This window comes from Sciurus carolinensis, chromosome 1, assembly GCF_902686445.1.
Source record: "Sciurus carolinensis chromosome 1, mSciCar1.2, whole genome shotgun sequence".
NCBI lineage: Eukaryota > Metazoa > Chordata > Mammalia > Rodentia > Sciuridae > Sciurus > Sciurus carolinensis.
This window is the reverse complement of record NC_062213.1, coordinates 37,627,049-37,647,627: the sequence shown is the minus strand read 5'-3', so window position 1 is coordinate 37,647,627 and position 20,579 is coordinate 37,627,049. Positions and strand designations below refer to the sequence as shown.

General features: G+C 46.5%; 1 protein-coding gene across 1 annotated transcript; it reads left to right on the top strand.

Annotated features, from left to right (window-relative positions):
* Positions 1–360: 360 nt before the first annotated feature.
* LOC124979781 (translation initiation factor IF-2-like) lies at positions 361–9,432 on the top strand. The gene is made up of 3 exons (XM_047544532.1): positions 361–635; positions 1,317–1,355; positions 8,705–9,432. The coding sequence occupies exons 1-3, from the start codon at positions 361–363 to the stop codon at positions 8,790–8,792; spliced, it is 402 nt and encodes a 133-aa protein (XP_047400488.1). The 3' UTR covers positions 8,793–9,432.
* Positions 9,433–20,579: the final 11,147 nt, after the last annotated feature.

The window sequence follows — 20,579 nt, the reverse complement described above, 5'->3', positions numbered from 1 at the left end:
GCCCCAGGCCAGCCACTCTCGCCTGCACCCCACACCTCAGGAACGTGCAGGGACCTGGAGCAGTCCAGGGTCCTTTCTGCACCCCGCTGCTCCAGGTCTGTCGTGGAGCTGTGCCCAAGCCCCTCACAGGTGTCTTAAAAGCATGCTCCCTTAAGCTGTGGCATCTTCAGGGACTGCGGCTGCTGCTTTGCTTCCTAATCTGCTCAAGGCTGAAGGCTGGGGTGACCTTGATTATGGAGTCACACCGTCTGAGGGTGGCCTGACTCCCCACCTCCCGAAGGGGTTTTGTAGAATAGAAGCCGCCTTTCCCCCGGCTCCTGTTCCTTCTAGCTCATCAGACAGGCCAGCTTCAGGACAGGGATGCATCCTCGCGGGTGGGGCCCTCTGGCCACTTGCCCGGCCGTGACTCAGCTTTGGCAGGCTGGCGCACAGGCCTGGGGCCCCGGGCTGTGCGGGACCGAAACAAAGCCGCGCTCGAACGCGCCCTCCCCGGGCCGCGCCGCACCTGCAGCGCCGCTTGGGCTCCCTCCCCTCCCGGGGGCGGCGCTGGCTGTTGCCAGGCAGGCCGGGCCCGCGGCGGCTGCAGTTGGCTCCCGGCCTCCCGCCGCCCGTCGCCTCCGCGCCGCCTCCGCCCGGTGAGTCACCCCGCCCAGCAGCCGCCGCCGCCCTGCCGCTCTCACGCCTCTGCGCCTGCGCGCGATGCACGCTGCGCCCCCTTGGCTCAGCACCCTGCCTTGGGCGCCGCAGGCCCCCGGAGGTCGCTGGGCATCGCCTCTCTGGCTTCCCAGCACGCGTGTTCTTCCTCCGCTGCCGGTGTCTGTACAACCGCGCACCGGCGGGAAGGACACCCTGTCACCGTCCTGTCACTGTGTCTCCCCAGCCTCCTGATGCTAGTCACATATCTCTGCCTCTGGTGTTAACACCCTGCGCTGCCTTCAGTCTTCCCCTTTGTCCTGCCAGTGGGCTGCCCGTGAAGCTCGCGCGGGAAGATGTAAAAATCCGATGTCAGGCTGTACCCACACCCTTAACTCAGAAGCGCGGGTAGGGGACCCAGGTAGTTTGTAAAGTTCCCCAGGTAATTCCCACTGTTTGGCCAGGGTGGGCAACCACCACCAGCCCTGGGCTTCTCAAATTTTAGTAGGCTTTGCTGGGAGCTCCATAAAATGCCGATTTCCCCGTTTAGTTAGTTCAGCAGGGCCTAGGAGGGGCTGTCAGTGTGCATTTCTGACATGTTCCCCATGATGCCAAGGTTGTTGATCTGAGAGTTACATTTGGAGTTCCAAGACACCCTCATTGTCCCTTTGTGTTTCCTCTAGTGATGAAGAAGACATGGGCTTTGGAGCAGATGGACATGGGTTTGTATCCTATCTCTGCCACTTCCTCGTTTGATGAAATTGGACTCTGGTCTTTGTGTGTAAATGGGGAGGGGAGAATGGTGTGAGGTGGAAGATGTCTAGGAGAAACCTGGTGGCAGTGAGTGAAAGTCAACTGTATTGGGATGTTTTAACTCCCCTAGGGTCCCCTTGGTGGAGTAGGCCAGAGAATGGCAGAAGCTGAGGAAGAACCTTCCAGGTCTCCTCTCTGCTGTCTCTTACAGGACAGGGTTGAAAGTCATATACGGTGCTGTCTCTCTAGGGAGCGGAAATGGTATCAGATTTGCTGTGGTTGCTGCAGTTGAAGGGAGGGAGGGGCAAGGAGGATCAGTGTCAGAGCCTGGAGCTGACCAGAGGGACCCCCGCCCCCTAGGCCTGAGTTCCCAGGAGAGGAGGTCTCCTGAAGGCAGAAGGGAGGCTGCAGGAGGGGTGCTCTGAGCAGATGGTAAGAGCCACAGAAGGCCAAAGAGTAGGATCAGGTTCCCAGGAGAGAGCTGCGAGAAAGGGGAATGGAGCCCAGAGAAGGAGAGCTTCCCCTGTTTTGTTTCTCCTGAGAAAAAAAAAAAAAGGTGTAGCCAGAGTTCACAGGCTTTCCTGAGACTACGTGGGGCTGCATCTGGACACCCCTCCCCAGTTGTGTGACCTTGGGCAAGGTAACTTAAGCCCTCAAGGCTGTGTTCCTTCATGTGTAAAATGGAGTCATTGTCATTGCTGACTCATAGAATTGTGTGCAGACTGAAAGATAATTTGGTAAAGCCTCAGATCAGTCCCTGTTGCACTGTGGGCACCCTGTGGGTGTTTGCTATTATTATTATTCTTCCCATTGGACAAGTGAGCAGCCTGAAGCTCCCAGAGTTTGACTCCCAGGCTTGTGCTGTCCTTTCTCTGGATTCCCCTCAGCTCTGAACACCCTTCGAAACACTCTTAGGACTTTGTCAAGGGCTGTGACCAGGCATGCTGATGGATGGTGGACTCCAGTCATGGTCTGGCTATCCTGAGTCTCCAGCTAGAATACATCTCATTTTGTGGTGCAGAGAAGGAGCTGGAAACCAGAGGCTCTGGATTAAAGCTTACCGCCTCCCTCAGGACAGTTGGTAAGGTCACATTCTGTGAGACTGCATATGACATGCCCAGGGTCTGCTTACAGGCAAGCCATGTGTAGGATTTTCTCTTGTTAATGCACATGAATGCAATTTCTTTTAAATCATGGTGTTCCAGTGTAGCTCTGATGGGCAGCTCAGTAGACAAACTGTTTTGAAACCCCCCCCAACAACAACCTGGGTTCCCAAGGTGCCCTCCGGACACACACTGCTGAGGTCATAGCTTGCTTCTGCTGTCCTGCATACCCTGCCTCCACTGTCAGCTATGCCCTTCCCCACCTTGAATTCCCATCACCAGGCAAAACACTTGACATCTAATCTAACCAGTGCTTGCTAAGCACTCATTAGCAATTTGAAAGTAACGGAAAGCTTCAGAACCCACACAAAGGCCTCACTTCTCTGGACCTCAGTCTTCTCATGTATGAAATGGGACTTGGACCAGATTTGATTTCTTAGGCTACCTCTGACTCTAGCAATTCCTAAGTTTGAAATATACTTCATCTCATCATAATCCACTTTAGTTTTTCATCCCAGAACACATTCCTGTATTTGACCTTGAATTTTGTTTGCTTCTTACTCAGGTAGGTGAATGAGTTTTATAAAATGACTGCAAATGCCCAGCTGGTTAAGGCCTAGAATTTATTTTCTTACTAAATTCTTCTGAACCAGGCCATTGGTCTGGTTTTTGTTAGAGGCACATGGAGCCCATCATTTTCAGTGGATGGAGTTCATTCTCCCTACCTCCCTTACCTTGGCAGCCTCTGCAACAGCCTTGGGCACACTGCCTCTGTGTCCTTGGTGGAGTGGACATCCCCCTACACAGACGAGGCCCTGCCCCTTCCCTTTGCACAGGGCTCTGCCTTGGCAGAGAGAATGTGCAGACTGCTTGGGTCAAGGGAAGGTGTCCCCCACCCCGGCTGAATTGAACTGGTCACATAGGCCCATGAGACCACCCACAGGAATAGATGAGTGACGCCAGCTCCCAGCCCCCTAAAATATCTTCCACATTTACTTGTTAGGGCTGAAAAAATCTGAACAATATAATTTCTAAGGGAATCTTTTCCCTTCCAGGGAAGCAGCCACAGTGGAATTTTCTGTAACATTAGCCTAATGCTTGGATACCTGCTGCTCCAAAGGCACTATATGGTAGATAATTTGCAAGGATGGTCACAACTCAGTATCCAAAAGTGAATCTGTTCCCTCCACTTGAATCTAGGCTGGTCCTATGACCAGCTTCACGCGGTCAAATAAGACAGAGGGATGCTGTTCCAGTCTGGGCGAGGCAGAACCAGCAGCCTACCCCGAGGCCTGAGTGTGTGAGAGAGGCCCTGCTCCGGCCAGCCTGGCCAACGCACATGGATCCATCCTGACATGGCACTGCTAAGCTCTGCCAAAGTTCTGGCCCACAGAATCGGGAGCAATAAAAACAATTTGTGATTTAAGACACCACCTTTTAGGTTTTTTGCTATGCATCAGTAAGTAACAAAAACGTCATAGTCTCTGGACTATAGCGTCTTCACCTACAAATGGAGCTTCTATCTCCATCTTTGATATTGGGCCTCTATAACTCATGTTCATCTCTCTTTCCATAAGTGTGTCTATCAACGTCTGGCTGCCAAACAAACAGCTAAAATCATGGGAAGTGCCCCCCAAACTCCAGAGATTACTATCACTCATCCACCTGGAATTTATCAAGGAAAAATGTACCATCTTAAAGCCCTGGCTTGGGAGTGGCTTTGAGTTCCAGTGCTGCCCCTTCCTGGCCATTTGATTTTGGACTAGCTTCTTTCTCCAGGTCTCAGTCTCTTCATCTGTAAAATGGGATAATAGTAGTACCTCCTTTAGTGCGAATGTGAGGATTATATGAGGTAGTGATGTCAGAGTGTTACTCAGCATGGTGCCTGCATGTGGAAGGTATTTAATAAAGTGTGCAGCTTTCTCTTTAAGGGCTCCTATGCAATTTTTTTCCCCACTTTTACATCTGTCTATAGAGGGAATAAAAATTAACCAAAACATGATAACCTAGCCCTGCCCCAGTCAGTAAGAAAATGAAATCACACATCCCCAGGGTCCTCATTGCATTGTGAATATCATCTCTGTAGATTTGGAAAAAATGTAAATGATTTCTCTGGTATAAACAAAAAAAATGTGGAAAGCACAAGAGGGACAGAAGGAAGGAGCTGGGTAATGATTTGCTTTGGTTTCTAAAAGGATATCGTTCCTTACATTTATGATCCGAGGATGGTCAGATAAAAGGGGTTAAGTTAATTTAAAAATGAAAGTGGCTTTGTAGGAATCAAGCAGAAGAAAGCAGCATGTTGGTTAGCACTTTTTCTCTTTTTTAAAAAAAGAAAAACAACAGTGGAATAAGAGAAATCAAAACCTAACCTTCTACCATCTGCCGCAGATGATTTTCTAGCTCTCTATAAGGATCTCATTAGCATCTTCCAAGAGGCTGATTGTAGCCACCAGCACAGCAGTGGTGCAGAAAGGGGCACCCACACCCCACTGCCCTGGGCACCTGCAGAGGGACCTGGGTCCTGCCAGGCTTTCCCAATTCCCTCCTTCAAACACAGTCCCACAAAAGAGCTCCTCCGTTGCAGCAAGGAGAGAATTACCCCTTTTAAAGGATCTGCTCCAGGCCCTGAGAACAATGAAAAGGGGAGATTGGCCTTCCAGCCTCCAAGCCCCTGAGGACAACACTTCAAACCTGCTTTGGCTACTGGTTCTGGTCTCCTGGGTCTGCTCTCTCTGCCCTAATCAAGAGCTGCATATTCTGGGCCTGCCAGATGTAAGGTTCAGGGAGAATATGCCCTCCCCTCTTCCGACTCCTCAAGGCGACTTCCTACCCCACTTCCCAGCAGAAAGCAAGATCATGCAAGATGGTTCTGAACTGGCTCTCACCTGCTTAGTGGCTGTGCAAGGAGAGTGGAGCTACTAGATCAAAGTGTTTCCAGAGGAAAGGAGGTGACAGCCAGGAAGGAATTCCTAAGAAATTTTAAGGAACTATGGCAGGCTTTCTCTCTCTTTCTCTCTCTCTCTCTCTTTCTTTCTTTTCTAAGAAGCTCATGAGGCTGGAAACTGAGTGTGTCTGTACACACATCTATACACATAGTAGCCTCCCTTATCTGTACTTCTGTCTTTCAAAGTTTCAGATACCTGCAGTCAACCACAGCACAATAAGTTTAAATGGAAAATTCAATATTTTGAGAGAGACATTATATTAATACAATTTATTATAGTGTATTATTACTTGTGTCCTATTTTATTACCAGTTATTATTAATCTCTTACTGTGTCACCTTTTATAAGTTAAGCTTTATCGTTGGTATGTTTGCAGAGGGAAGAACATAGTATATATAGGGTTCAGTGCTACTTGCAGTTTTAGGCTTCCGTAGAGGCATTGAACATGAAGGATCAAGGGGGACCACTACACACACACACACACACATGCGTGCGCGCACACACACACAGAGGTATATGTGTACATGTTCATATGAATAAAGTAGAGGCTACCCAGTGACTTAGTCTCTGTGGGAAGACTGGATTCCATGATATTCTAGATGGCTAAATCTTTTAGGCATTCATAATTCAACTGGAGCCTATTGCTGAGGCCACAATTGTAAAACCTCAAGTCCAAATGGTACCTTTGATTTGGTCCGGTGTGAACTTAAATTCAGTCTTTCGGGCTCCTTTGCCTTGGTCTCCCTAAGAAATATTCTAGCTCCCCAAGCTAAGTATAAGCCATTTTAGTGTTACCTTGTCTTCAAATACTCTGTCCACATGAGTTGGGGCTGCTTCTTCTTTGCTTTTTTTTTTTGATGGGGTTGGGGCAAGGACTTTAGAAGCTACATGGGCAGAAGGTGTGAGATAAACTAAAAATAGATCACGAAATCTCTGTTGGCTGGTTCGTTTAAATGCCGTGGACCTTGGACTGGAACTTTAAACCTTCCAGGTTCGTTATTCATGAAACTCAATGGCAGCCATGAATCACTCACAAAGTGAGTTTCAGTTCACTCTGTGAAGATTAGCACTTACTCAATTCTAATGTGAATCAGCTAGTCAGAGCTTTATGGCTATGAAGGACCCCAATACCAACTAGCTTAAGCAAATGTCAGGAACACATTGACCCATCATGGAATAGAGCTCACAGGCCTGGCCCAGACAGCAGGATCCAGGGACTAGATGAAGTCACCCAAGCTCTCTGTCTCCTGGTTTTAACTCTGTCTGTGGCTTTGTTCTCTCTTGGCTGACGCACAAAGGAAGCTAAGGACAGAGATAGTCCCACGTGTGTCACTGCAGCCAGCAATCCCTGAGGGAAAAAAGGTAGTTCTGCTAATACCTGTAAAATCAAGGGGGACAACTCTTGGTTGGTGCAGATTTGATCCCCCATCCATCCTCTGGGCAGGCAGGGGGCTGGGGTCTGAAGCACACAGCGTGGGGCAGGGCAGCAGGGGATGCTGTTACCAAGAGTAGGGGCCAAGGAGAACGGTGCTCCCCAAAGTCAGGTGTTTGCCCAGGCACAGCAAATTTGTTCTATGTGCACTAGAGCTTTCTCTTCTCTTGCCTCCAGATTCAACTTTTGTGGCATAGGTGCTACCTGGAGGAATCCGAGTCATGACTGGACAACAAATGTCACCCAGGTCCATTAGCAGGACTCCCATGTATAATTCCAGGGAAAGGCCCTTGCTCGCTTGGTTCTGTCCCTGGATTGAACCACAATGTCCTCTGACTGCAGCCCCACCCTGGCCCAGTGACAGTGCCACAATCCACCTTCAGGGGGATGGGTAAAACTTATCCACACCCAGTGGTTTCTGGGGCCAGTGGTTGCCCTAGCAGCAAATAGAAAGGTCTCCCATCTGGGCCAGACCCACCTTGTCTGACCCGGCCTGTGTCCCCATCACATACTAACAGTGCCATCTGGAGCCAGCTCACCTGGCTCCCTGGCTGTGCAGATGTGGAATTTCTCATCTCCTCTTCCCTACCTCTGAGGCCTGCATGCTCTTACCCTGTGGCTCACATAACATTGGCTGATCACACTGTCCTAAGCACTTCAATTATATTTTATACTCACACTGCCCTATGTGGTATGTATGTGTCATTATAATGATCCTCACATCACACACAAGGAAGCTGAGACTCTGAGGGGTTAAGCAATTTGTTTGAAATTACATGGCATTTCAGTGGTACAGTTGAGAAACCTCAGACATTATAAGTAGGTGGACCCTGGAACAAGACCAGCTTTGTCATGCTGTATGATCTTGGAGAACTTGTTTAGCTTCTCTGAGCCTCAGTCTCCTCATCTATAGAATGGAACTGCAAATTCTCAGTATTCCAAGACTGCTCCATCCTTTTCTTGGCCTACTTTCTCTTTCTATGTAATTCCATCTAGTCCTTCAGCTTTCAAATGCATCTACATGCTGGTGATTCTCAAAGTTATTATCTTCAGGTTGGCTTTCTAGAACTCTGGGCTCTGTAAGCCACTTGAAAATTCATTTGCACCTCAAAGTTAGCAAAATGGACCTATTGGTTTTCCTCCCCCACCCCAGTCATCCCAACCTCAGTGCAGGGCACCATCCTCTATCCAGCTGCTAGAATCAGCACCCAGAATTTGAACTGGATTCCTCCTATTGGTTACCTCATGATCCACCTTTCATTAATGTTCGATTGGTTCAACCTCCAAAATAGATCTTGAATGTAGAGCATCCTCACGGTTTCCATGGCCACAGCCGTCATCCCAATCCGGGTCTCCAGCCTGCACCACTACCTGCCTACTCCCAGGTCTCCCTCCTCCATCCTTCCTTCATCCACTCAAGTCCATCATTTCTGCCTCTCTGCTTAGAACCCTTCTGTGGTTCCCACTGCTCCAGGGGAAAATCCAAATTCCTTTCCATGATCTAAACAGTCCTACTGACCTTGGCCTCTGCTTACTCCTCCACATTCTCCCATCTGCTCTTTCCTGCTTGTTCTGTGACAGCACAATATCCATCTTGTTCACGGCTAGGGCGCCAGAGCCTAGAACAGTGCCCAACACATAGTAGAAGTCGGAGCTCAATTATGCTTATTTGTTGAGTGAATGAATGGATGACGGTGTGCCAGCCTCAGGGACCTTCTTTCTCTCTCCTGAACCCACCATGCTCTCTGCTGTCCTGGGGCAACTGCACCTGCTATTCCCTCTGCTGCCAGCACTCTTTCCCAAGCTCCACGCTGCTGATTATCATCTGTTTTTCAGATCTGCGTTCAGTGATCAGCTCCTCAAGCAGACCTTCCCTGGGTGCAACAGCAGAAGGAGCACATGGCCATCCTGCTCCAACATGTGACTTTTTCGGGGGAGTACCAGGAATTGAACCTGGGGCGCTCAGCCCCTGAGCTACATTGCCAGCCCTTTGCATTTTTTATTTTGAGACCGGGTCTCGCTAAGTTGCTTAGGGCCTCCCCTGCTAACTTGCTGAGGCTGTCTTTGAACTTGCAATCCTCTTGCCTCAGCCTCCAGAGTCACTGGGATCATAGGTGTGCACCACCACAGCGTGCTATGTGACTGTTTTTCAGAGTGTGGGTCAGCCCCTGAAATTACCTTCTTTGTTCATTTAGGTTGTCTTGCTCACCTTCATGAGGATGGGTCAAGGCAGGGGCCTCATGTTCCTTATTCAATGCTGTGTCCCACACCTAGAACAGTGCTTGGCATAGACCTGGTGCTCAGTAGACCACTGTGAGCGGACTGAACAACACTTGAGATTGCTAAGAGAATGAAACACAGATTAAAGCATATGTTAAAACAACCACTTTGGAAAATTGGCAGTTTCTAATAAATCTAAGCATATGGTGACAAGGAACAGCAGTTCTCCTGAATATACACAGGAGAGGAATGATGCATATATCCAGAAGACTCCTAGCCTAAGAATGTATGCAGCCTCATTCACAACAGCTTGAACCTGGAAATGACCCAAATGGCCATCAATGAGGGAATAGAAGAATAAATAAACAAATTATAATATGCTTTTGTTTTTGTTTTTTGTTTTTTTTTTTTTGGTACTAGGGATTGAACATAGGGGTGCTTAACTACTGAGACACAGTCCCAATGCTTTTTATTTTTTATCTCGAGACAGGGTCTTGCCAAGTTGCTTAGGGCCTTGCTAAGTTGCTGAGGCTGGCTTTGAACTCACAATCCTCCTGCCTCAGTCTCCAGAGCTGCTGGGATTATGGGAGTACGCCACTGACCGACAAAGAAGTTCTTAAATACTGATCAACACAACACAGGTGAAGCTTACAGACATGTGTTGATCCAAAGAAGTCACATAAGAAAAGGACACATGGTGTGGCTCTATTTATGTTAAAATCGAGAGCAGAGCCAACCACTCCTGCTGACCCCTTTCCAGTGCGACTCAGAGGCCGAGAGTGACGCACACAGTTTTTTTTTTTTTTTTTTTTTTTTGATACGTGGAAGTGAGAAAAACTGTAAGAAGGGGAGAGGATTTGCATTAAGGGATGCTGGAGGGGTCAGTGCGGATGCTGTGGGTGGAAAGAACGCCCGTGTCCGTGTAATTTTGGAAAGCTATGTGCAAGGCTGCCCCGGCCAGAGAAGGTTTGTGGAACAGCTAGAAAAACGAAACTTTCAAAGAACAGGAAGGAGGCTGCTGCGGCTTCACGCAGAAATCAGACCTCGGAATGTAATGCACACGAGTCTGTGACCCAGCAGTGACCGATGCTGTGGCAGGTGGCTTCCTGCCCAGCCAGAGAGGGGAGGGAAAGGGGGGCTGGGAGAGAGGTGACGAATCTTCTCTTGTGCTGTGGACCCTTATCCTCAGGGTCTTATGGGCCAGAGGCGTTCCTCCAGCAAGTGGAGGGCAAAGCCCCTCTTGGATCCCTTTTGACTTCATCTGAAACCACCAAAAGAGGAAACGAAGCAGGAGAAGACCTGGAAGGTATGGACCTAATAACCCAAGGTCAAGATTTCCTTAACAGTCAAAGACTCCAGAGGCAGCACACCTAACGGCACGGCCCTTCCTCCCTCCCTCCCCAGCAGCAGCCCTATAGTCATTTTCCCTGTCGCTTATCTGTCATGTTGCTGCAGTGACTTTAGCTAGTCAGGAAAGGAAACACAGACATCCAAAGGAAGAGCTCACTGCGCACCCAGAATTTTGTGAAACCTAAAGTCAGTCAAATTCAGAAAATGTGCATTGATAGGACCATAGAAGTAGACCACAGAGAAAGCACGACCTGGGGCTATAGACATGTGCCAGAAGGGTCATTTGAGGATGCTGTCCATTAGGTTAATTCTGCACGGTATTTACAGTGGTCTGTCTCATTAAATGAACTTGCTTTGAACTAATGAAAAACTTTTCCACTATCTGGTAAGTTGAGCATGTGTTTTATTATTTTCAATTATGTCTAGTTTAAAAAAAGAGAATTTCATAAGTGCTTTTTGGAAAGTGGGTAAATACCATTGAGGATCCCACATGGTGATTCTAATCTTGTTTTGGTTAAAATGCATGCATTCCCTCAAGCACTACTCCAACCCAAAGATAACCAAGGAAAGAAGATGAGAGAAGTTGAAAGTTCAAGAAAATGGAAATTTGGATTTCAGTTTGCATAGAAATGCTGAGTGTGTCATGTGGGACTGCAAACTGGTGCAACTACTCTGGAAAGCAGTATGGAGATTCCTCAGAAAACTTGGACTGGAACCACCATTTGACCCAGCTATCCTACTCCTTGGTTTATACCCAAAGGAGTTAAAATCAGCATAGTACAGTGACACAGCCACATCAATGTTTAGAGCAGTTCAATTCACAATAGCTAGGCTATGGAACTAACATAGGTGCCCTTCAACAGATAAATGGGTAAAGAAAATGTGGTACATATGCACAATGGAATGTTCAGCCTTAAGGAAGAATGAAATTATAGTACTTGCAGGTAAATGGATAGAACTAGAGAATATTATGCTAAGTGAAATAAGCCAATCTCCCCAAAACAAAGGTTGAATGTTTTCTCTGATAAGCTAATGCTGATCCATAGTTGGGGAGGTGGGTAGGGAAGAATGAAGGAACTTTGGATTGTGCAGAGGGGAGTGAGGGGAGGGGTGGGGCAATGGGGATGGGAAGGACAGTAGAATGAGACAGACATTATTACCCTATATACATGTATGATTACACTACTGGTGTGACTCAGCTCCATGTAAAGTCAGAGGAATGAGAAGTTAAGCTCCATTTGTGTACAATGTGTTGAAATGTGTTCTATTGTCATGTATAACCAATTAGAATTAATAAAAAAAAGAAATGCTGAGTGTGTTCGCTCATACCTAAAGTTAAGAGTGTTGTTGATTATCCCAGAATGAAATCTGGAGAAATCAAGAGGGTAACATATGAGATCAGTTTTCTGTGGGTGTGTCAAGGACCGAGTGAATAAGCTTCAGAGGATAAAAAGCCTGCAATTCCATCTCAGCAGTCAAGGCACAGTCCCAAGGATCACTGTGGGGAAGGGATCACTGAGCCACTTGCAGTGGGTAAAGGACTGGAAGAAAAGAGACCACGGAGCCCAAATCTTAGTGGTTACAGAAAAATGACTGAAGCAAATGATGCTGACAATAAGTTACATCAGCCAAGATGAAGTCTAATTAGTCTCAGGTTGCTTAGATAATGTGTATGCATTTTTCCTATTCAGCCCTCTTAGGTCTCGGAGGGAATTGCCAATCTCCATTTGAAGTGGTTCTGGTGAGTTATCAGTTAAGGCTCTTGGCCACTGGGGTGGGTTTATTTGGGCTCCCAGCAACAGTGATCGGAATAAAAAGGATGTGTGCAGACCTGACAGGGCAGAGCCATTGGTAAACAGATAGTGGGACAAAGCACTCTTTTTTTTTTTTTTTTTTTTTTTTGTCTATTGAGATCCTTGTACTGGGAAGTTGGCATCTGAGGTTGTGGAAGGAGGAACTTTCTATAGGAAGGAAGCAGGGAGAAACAGTGAGAGAACATGAGAAGAGACTTCCTCTTCTTGAACACTGGAATCTCCTGGAGAGCCTGAGAAAATACCGGTACCTGGGTGCCCGCCCAGAAGTTTTTACTGGTCTGTCCTGCTGCACATCCCGGGCCTTGCTCGGGGTGATTTTTAGGTGCAGCAGAGGAGCCGGACCACTCGTCTAGAGCACCAGATCACGGTCGACCCTCAAGGCCTTGATTCCGACAGCAGTTCCTGATTCTTTAACCCCCCATCTCATTGTCTCCAGCTGTGATAACGTCCCTTTTTTGTTGCTCATATAGTTTGTATTGGATTTCTATTTGTGACCGAAAGAAATCTAACTAACACACAAGGATCCTTCATCATTAGAGCCAGCATCCATTTGACACAGCACTGATTGAAGAGCAGTACTTCTGTTGGCTCATTTAATGTAATCCTGGATGGATTCCTGGAGTTCAAAAGCCATTTTTGCCCCCATTTTACAGATGAGGAAATGAGACATCAAAAGAGGAAATGACTCACCAAGATGAACACAACTAATAAAGTCAGAGCTGGAATGATTTCCAGAAATGGTCCTTACCCATCTCAGCTTACCACCTCCCAAGATGGAGCCAAGAAGGAGGCAGTGTCTCTACAGGAGTCCAGAAAGGGGATCTCTGAACAGCCTTTGCAGGAAGGTGCTTTGGGCTATAATACGGGGAAGACCCTGCTCCACTCCTTTGCACGATTATTTAACACATGAAGGGGGCAGTTCCAGGACTGGCTGATCCAAGGACTCATCTGAAGCCAGCAGGTACTAGCTTGCTCACCTTTCTTCTCCACAGTGGCCTCTTCTGTAGCCAGCTCCCCCAAGCAGACACGACAGATGCAGTCCCCAGATGTCATATCCTCATAGAACAGCACAGAGGAAGGGACTGTCTATCCACCTGTGTCTTTATCAGCTAGAACAGCTTATGCAAAAGGCCTGCCATAAAGTTCCCCTCACATTGCATCACAGGAAAGGGGAACAGGGCCCCAGGATCACTTGGTTCCATGGGCTACTGTGGAAATGTGCAGGGGGTATTTTTGGATATCACAATAATGTAGGGAGGGCACTAATCAGGTAGTGGTTAGAGGCCAGAACTAGACAACCCGCAATGCACGGATAGTTCCACTTTGTCACCTGCATGATTTTTTAATGTCTTTTTAACCATTTGCACAGATGAAAAAACTGTTCGGAATTATCTGAGCTAAAATCTGACTCTCTTTTATTTATAAACCCAAAGCATCTTTACAATACACTGTGTTTTCCAGGAAAGCGACTGTTGTGTACCTCAAGAAAAGATCATGTTCTGTTCTGTTTAGAATTTTTCCAAGAGTTGTTCACCATTTTGGAAAATCACATTCTCAACATCAGCCTCACTCATGGAATTCAAGACTCCAAAGCAGCAAGCTGTTTGGGCCTGCATTAGCAGCTGCCAAGGGGACAGTGATTCTGGATATGGATCTAGCACCTGTGACTGTTATTTTTTCTAAAGTAACCCTGCTCAATATTGCATTTAATATATTCTATTTTATTTTAAATTATTTTCTTTATATTCTACTCCATAATCCAGTTATTGAATGTTTTGAAATTATGACTGACAATGTTGGTATGCCCTATAGTTCCAGCACTCACAGTGCTGAGGCAGGACAATCACTTGAGCCCAGGAGTTTAGGGCCAGCCTGGGCAACATGAGATCCTGTCTCTCTTTTTTTTTTTTTTTTGCGGTACTGGGGATCGAACCCAGGGCCTTGAGCTTGCAAGGCAAGCACTCTACCAACTGAGCTATATCCCCAGCCCGATCCTGTCTCATTTAAATAAATAAAAAAGAAAGAAAAGAAAAGGAAGAAAAAAAAAAAAAGAAATGATGTGTACAGGTGAATCATATTACCTATACATTTCATTTGTAGTAAAAGGAAAGTTACCAAAATGTTTTTTTATAAAAAGAGGGGGCTGGCGCCTGCAGTTAGCTACTTGGGAGGCTGAGGCAAAAAGATCACTTAATTCAGGAGTTCAAAAACAGACTAAGCAACATAGCAAGACCTTGCCTCACATAAATAGATAGAAAAAGATAATAAATACGCTAGGAAAAAAGAAGGCGTTGAGTCTGACAGGGGTGAGAGTCATGGGTTTGACTAGTGACGAACGAGTCATTTCCTGGGGCTGAGAATGACTCGCCTCCCTGAAGCCCGCACCTAGGCCGAGTAGGTTGGGTACCAGGACAAAATCAGCATTTGTTTGGGAAGGATGAAGTGAGAATGGACCACAGAGTAGAAAGAGCATTGTCCGCGCCAAGCTGTGCCACCCAGGAGAGGAAGAGAGGCCCTGGAGCCAGAAGCAGCAGCTCTCCAGGAAGAGAGAAGGGGGTATTGTTGAGGAGGATGCGTATCCTTAGCCACCTCAGCCTTGATCAAATCCATTGACGGAGGCCACCTTCCTTCCTTTGCTTCCAATTGCACTAGGCAGTCTTCCGATGACCATTCTGGCCTTCAGTGGTGACTCTCAGGCCTGGCCACCAGGGTTCTGGTCCCTGAAAAGGAGAATCCTCAGTTATAAGCAGGCACTCTGGAATTCTTATTAATGTAGCATTCCTTGTGAACTTGGTTAAGTCCATCCGGAGTCTCAGAACCAAGTTCCTGACAAAGGGGTCCTAGGACTTGAGACACTGAAAGGGAAGAAAGACCACCTGGAGGGGTTGCTGCCCTGTGAGACCCTCTCTGGGTAACCAGTGGCTTCCCTGGATGGCAGGGTGTCCAAACTTCCCCTGGCCAGGCAGCCTTTGAGCTAATGAAATGCTGTGATACGGACAACGACTTGCAGAGCTAGCTAAAGGGGAGCGCTCTATCAGGGAGGCTGGAGATGCGAGGCCTGGGACGGCTACCGGGTGGTCCCGCAGGCCTCTCCCGTGGTGGAGGCTTTGCTGAACATTTCCAGTCTCTGACAGCTTTTGTCCTCTCTCTGAGTCACAGTAAGCCATCTCAGGACCTCTGTTATCACCAGTTCCTTCTTAAGGGTGGGAGAGAGATCCAACCCCACAGAAGCTTCAACTCAGGGCTGGTCCCCTGAGCCCACCCCTGGTGCCCTGGGGTTGGGCCACTCTGTTCTCTGTAGAGGCAGGAAGCCATGAGCAGGAGTCTTCATCACTCTTCTTTTGCATCTTAAATGTGCAGAGGGGCAAATGTTGTAGTTTAGGCCTCTGTTGAATGGACAGTTGGGGAACAGGTCCCAACAGGCCTCTGCTGCTGTGACAGAAACAAACACCAAAATATTCAACACATACAAAACTCACTAAAACCAAGGCACTGGCAGAATGAACTACCAGTTTTTCTCCCTTTAGGACAAAAGGGAGGGGACAGTTTTCTCTCTAGTCCTGAAGGGTATATGGTGCAGTTTTGCTCCTTGGGGAAATAAAGAAAAAACAGGACTCTTAAGCTGAGATACAGCCAGTGACCTTCCCAGACCCCAAGGCCTAGGACCCCAAATGCAGAAGAATTGCCTGACAGCCACAGAGTCCAGAGGTGCTGCAGTCCTGGAGCACCAAGGTGGCAGTAGCTTCCAGCCTGGTGACTGTTGTGAGGACACACCCAGGAGCTGTGGCTCAGGGCTGCTCAGGGAGGTGCCCTCCCTTGATGCACTGAGCAGCTGATGGCTATTCTTTCTGCAAACGTTTATTGTCACGTGTCTATTCTATGCTCAGCTGTTCTGGGGGCTCAAGGTGGGCCTGGCCATGGTCACGACAGAAAGCCCTGTCCCGGTGGAACAGGATGGCCTCAGAAAGTCCATTCTACAAATGTGACAGTGTTTTCTTTATACTTCTCTGTACACAACTGGGCTTGTGATACTTTTTAAATTAGGGGAAAAGTTATTCAAGTAAGTGATCAGAAATTGTTTTTTAATAAATATCCATGAAGGAAATAAAAATGTGGAAAGGAAATGTCAGGTAATCACACGTCTGCAGGAACAGCACACTTTGGACTCTGAGGGGACCCTGATGGGTGTGGACGGAAAATCAACACCAGACGAGTCTAGGTGAATCCATTCTGAACTCTTATTGTCCAAGAAATCCTGAAAGAGGAGCCTCTGTATCAGTCTTGTAATGTGCTGTTCATTGATTTAATTATTTGCTCAAGAAATGGTTTCTGTATTAGATTCAGGGGATTACAGAGATAAGCAAGTCATCGTCCTGTCCTCCAGGATCACATTCCTTTTGAGGAGCCGCTATGTTAACAGTTGCGCATGATGGAAGGGTAAAGGTGCCAGTGAAGAATTAGGGTGTGGAAGGGAGGGTGGGTGGGGCCACTTTCTGTGTCCACCATTTGATCCCTATTTTATCTTGGCCTGTAACACAGAGCGGGCTCTCACTTCCTGAACAAATAGTGTTCAGGCAAAGCTCTAGGAATTTGGTTGCCTGGTGAGAGGAAGGGTGGTCTTTGGCTAGTGCCTGTTTCAGCTGCCCTTTTCCTTACTTAGTAATACCAAAAATGTTGAGGTGCTCTGTCACCCACTGCTGACTCTCATCATGATCACTATACATCCTTGTGTTTTTATTTTTCTCTCAGTAGTTTTTTATTTAATTCCTCTCGTTTCATTTCAACCTGCTTTCTCATGATTTACTGCTCCTACTTCACAAAGACCATGTTCTCTTATGTTCTAACAAAGATGAAAAACAGTTTTCTAGAACTCTCTTCTGGTTCCTGAAGTAGATCATCTTCAGAAATACGCTCTTCCTCTAGGCTTCCAAATGACACTTCCTTTCATCTGTAGGATTCCGGAACTTTAAAACCAGAATCCATGACTCACTACATCTTTATTCACTTATTGATTCACCCAGTTAATATTTATCAAATATAAACCATGTACCTGGCCCCATAGTAGACACTGATAGGTCTGCATAAAGCTTAGAGTCTAGAGGGTATTGCAGGATCCAGAGAGTTACAATACTTTATAATAAAAATTTTAAGACTGAGTAGACTTGTCCATCCTACACTCTGAGGCATGAAACAGACATCATGGGAGAAAACACTGGAATGATAGGTTGGGGCTCAGTATTCTTGAATAATGTGCTAATAAGCTTAGACTTTGATGGGGGCTGGACATTGAGGGACTGAGTGCAAGGAAGCCAGTGAACCTTTTTAAAGCTGTGATTTGGGAAGTTACTCCAGGAGTCAGGTAAGAGGTGGTTTGAAGTGGAAAGATGGTGGAAGTAGAAGGTCAAAGAGGCAATCCCAGCAGGCCAGTGGAGGTACTGGGAGAACCTGGGTTAAGAGTAACAGCATTGGAAAATAGAGGCAGAACATGTGTGGAAGGATCTGGCAACTGAGGGCCTGTGGGTGGCAAGAAACAGACACTGAAGATGACGTAGTTCGAGACTGGACTTGTGGAGAGGAATAATATACACTGCTCGCTCTTTCCTTCACACTTTTATTCAGTGTATTAACCCCAACCTAGGCTGTAATACATGGAGTATTAAAAGGTCCTACAGGGCTGGGGCTATAGCTCAGTTGGTAGAGTGCTTGCCTGTCAAGCACAAGGCCCTGCGTTCAATCCTAAGCACCTTCTACAAAGAAAAACTCCAAAAAAAATGACTTGATAAAGACAGTAAGACTCAATCAACTGCAATTATGCTAAATCAAATCATCACTTGATTCTATGTTTCAGGGTCCAATGTATCTAGCTGGTACTTTTCATCATCAAAATACAGCTCCCTTCCAACCTAGCAATTCACTTTTTACACTCCCAAAGGGTAGGTGTTGGTTGTAATTTTCCATATGGAACCCATAGGGCAGAAAGATAGGAGACGTTGCCCAAACCACAAAAAGTATTAACTGTCAGGACAAAATGAAATTCTAGAAATTTGATCGCTCAGTCTCAAATATTCAAAACTATCACTATTTTGAAGGAAAAAGGTAAGATTAAGCTCAGCTCTGCTTTAGACTTAGCAAGATCTGTTTCTTCTCTTCAGTATGTGAATTCCCAGTAAAATTCCACTCTGATTTACCAGTCCCTGTGGGTATGATAGAAGTCACAGATTAGTTCTGATTAATTTCCATCATGAGAGAGAGAGTCAACTTTTGCTTTTCAGGGAGAGAGTAGAGAAAGAATGACATGGATAATTAAAATCCACAGATAGCACAAACACCCAATTTAACTGGCAGTTTCAAATCCTCCTCCACTGATTTTTTTTTTATTATTATTTTTTATTAGAGGTGCCAAGTAACAGGGCTCAGCCTACCTTTTGGGTCTGAATCTAGCAAATGTGAAGGCAATTTGCTTCCATCAGAAGGCAAGCAGGTGGGAACAAGAAGAACAATGAGAAGTCTGGATTGTCGGCCTTTCTCGGTTGACTAGTTGGCGCCTCTTGCCTACTCTCTGTTGGTTTCATTTAGAGGAATCGCACCAGCACTCTGAGCTTAAATTGCCAGCTGCCAGGCAAAATTTTTCCAAAGGCCAGTTGACTCTTTGTTCAGCCCCTGTTGGAGAATGCCTCTCAGTGTCAAGTGGCTTTGCAGTGACTGCAGGCAGAGCAGAGTGACAGAGCAGAAGCTGACCCCCAGGGACACAGGGCCTCCTCATTTGCCTCCAACTTCAGCTCTCACAGTCAAAGCTCCCGATAGGATCCAGACCCAATCCAACTTGCAACTGCCACCATTTTAGATGCCCTCAACCTTTGGCCCTCCCAGTCCTTCCCAGTGGCCTTCAGAGATGGCCCTTCCCTTCAAGGCTGCGTACCACCTAACCCAAATCATTCCTTGCTTCCCACCACTCCCCAAACTACATCACCCCTGGCCAGGTTTACTCACTTGTGCCAAAATATTTCTGTACATTTCACAACCTGACTTTGCTCTTGTCTCTCCATGGTCTTATCCATTCTCCACTTCCCTCCCTTGCTGAAAATCAGGCTACTTTTCAATATCCAGCCCTGTTTGCCCCATCTCAAAATGACCATTCCCTCTTATGATGATCCTTTATATGGTGTCTGTATGACACCCCATATGCTTCCTATTCTATCACGGTAGCTGACATTCTCTATGACTTCAATGTTCTCCAGAATGTGGGCCATGACCCATTAGACAGCTTTGAAATCATTTTAGTGGGTTATGACTTGAATTTTTAAAAAATGAAATAGAATAAAGTGCATTACATATAAACATATTTCTTACTTTTGTTTATGGTTAAACAGTTGAAAAATCGCTGGGCACAGTGGCACATGCCTGTAATCCCAGTGGCTGGGGAGGTTGAGGTAGGAGGATAGTGTATTCAAAGTCAGCCTCAGCAAAAGTGAGGTGCTGAGCAACTCAGTGAGAGCCTGTCTCTAAATAAAATAGAAAATAGGGCTGGGGGTGTGGTACAGTGGTCGAGTGCCCCTGAGCTCAATCCCCAGTACCAAAAAAAAAGTAAAAAGTCACTGCTTCATGTAATAATGATATTTTCAGTTTTTTTTTTTTTTTTTTTTTTAACAGAAAGCCTTGATCTGACCAGTTCAAATAACAAAGAATTTATTAGCTCACGTAATGAGAAGTCTGGAGACAGGGAAACTCTACGTTTGGTTTATGAGCAACTTATCAACATCAGGGACCTGGATGTTTGCCATCCCTGTCGTTTTTCCAGTTCCTTCTTCTCAGATTTGCAAACTAGATGCAGGGATTCCTTGCATCATACCAATATTCAGGGGCAGAAAAAAAAGGACCTATTTATTTTTTGACTTTTTTTACCTGCAAAGAATTTTTCCCAGAACCCTCCCTGCTCCCCAGATATCTTTCCTTTTGAGCTTTGAAGTAAATTGAGATAAAATGAATGATATGCCTAGCCAGGAGAGGCAAGGAAAACCGAAATTAGCTGAAGACAAGAGCACCTTCTTGTGAGCGTGCGTTTGGTTTTACTGGTCAGGAAAAGGGGGAGAGTGATGGGTTGGGGGTAGGACAGCCAAAGTCCCCATCAGTCGCACACAAGGTACATTCTAGTAAGGCCAGTGTCCCTTTCTTTTCATGTTCCCTGCAACACTCACCACATAGCAAGTCTAGACAGTCACTTCAGTTTCCACTGATAAATTAAATCAATCACTTTGCCTCAGAGTATAAATATTCATGGGATGCAGAGATCAAATATCCAATCTGAGATACTGGAAGCATTCTGCAGA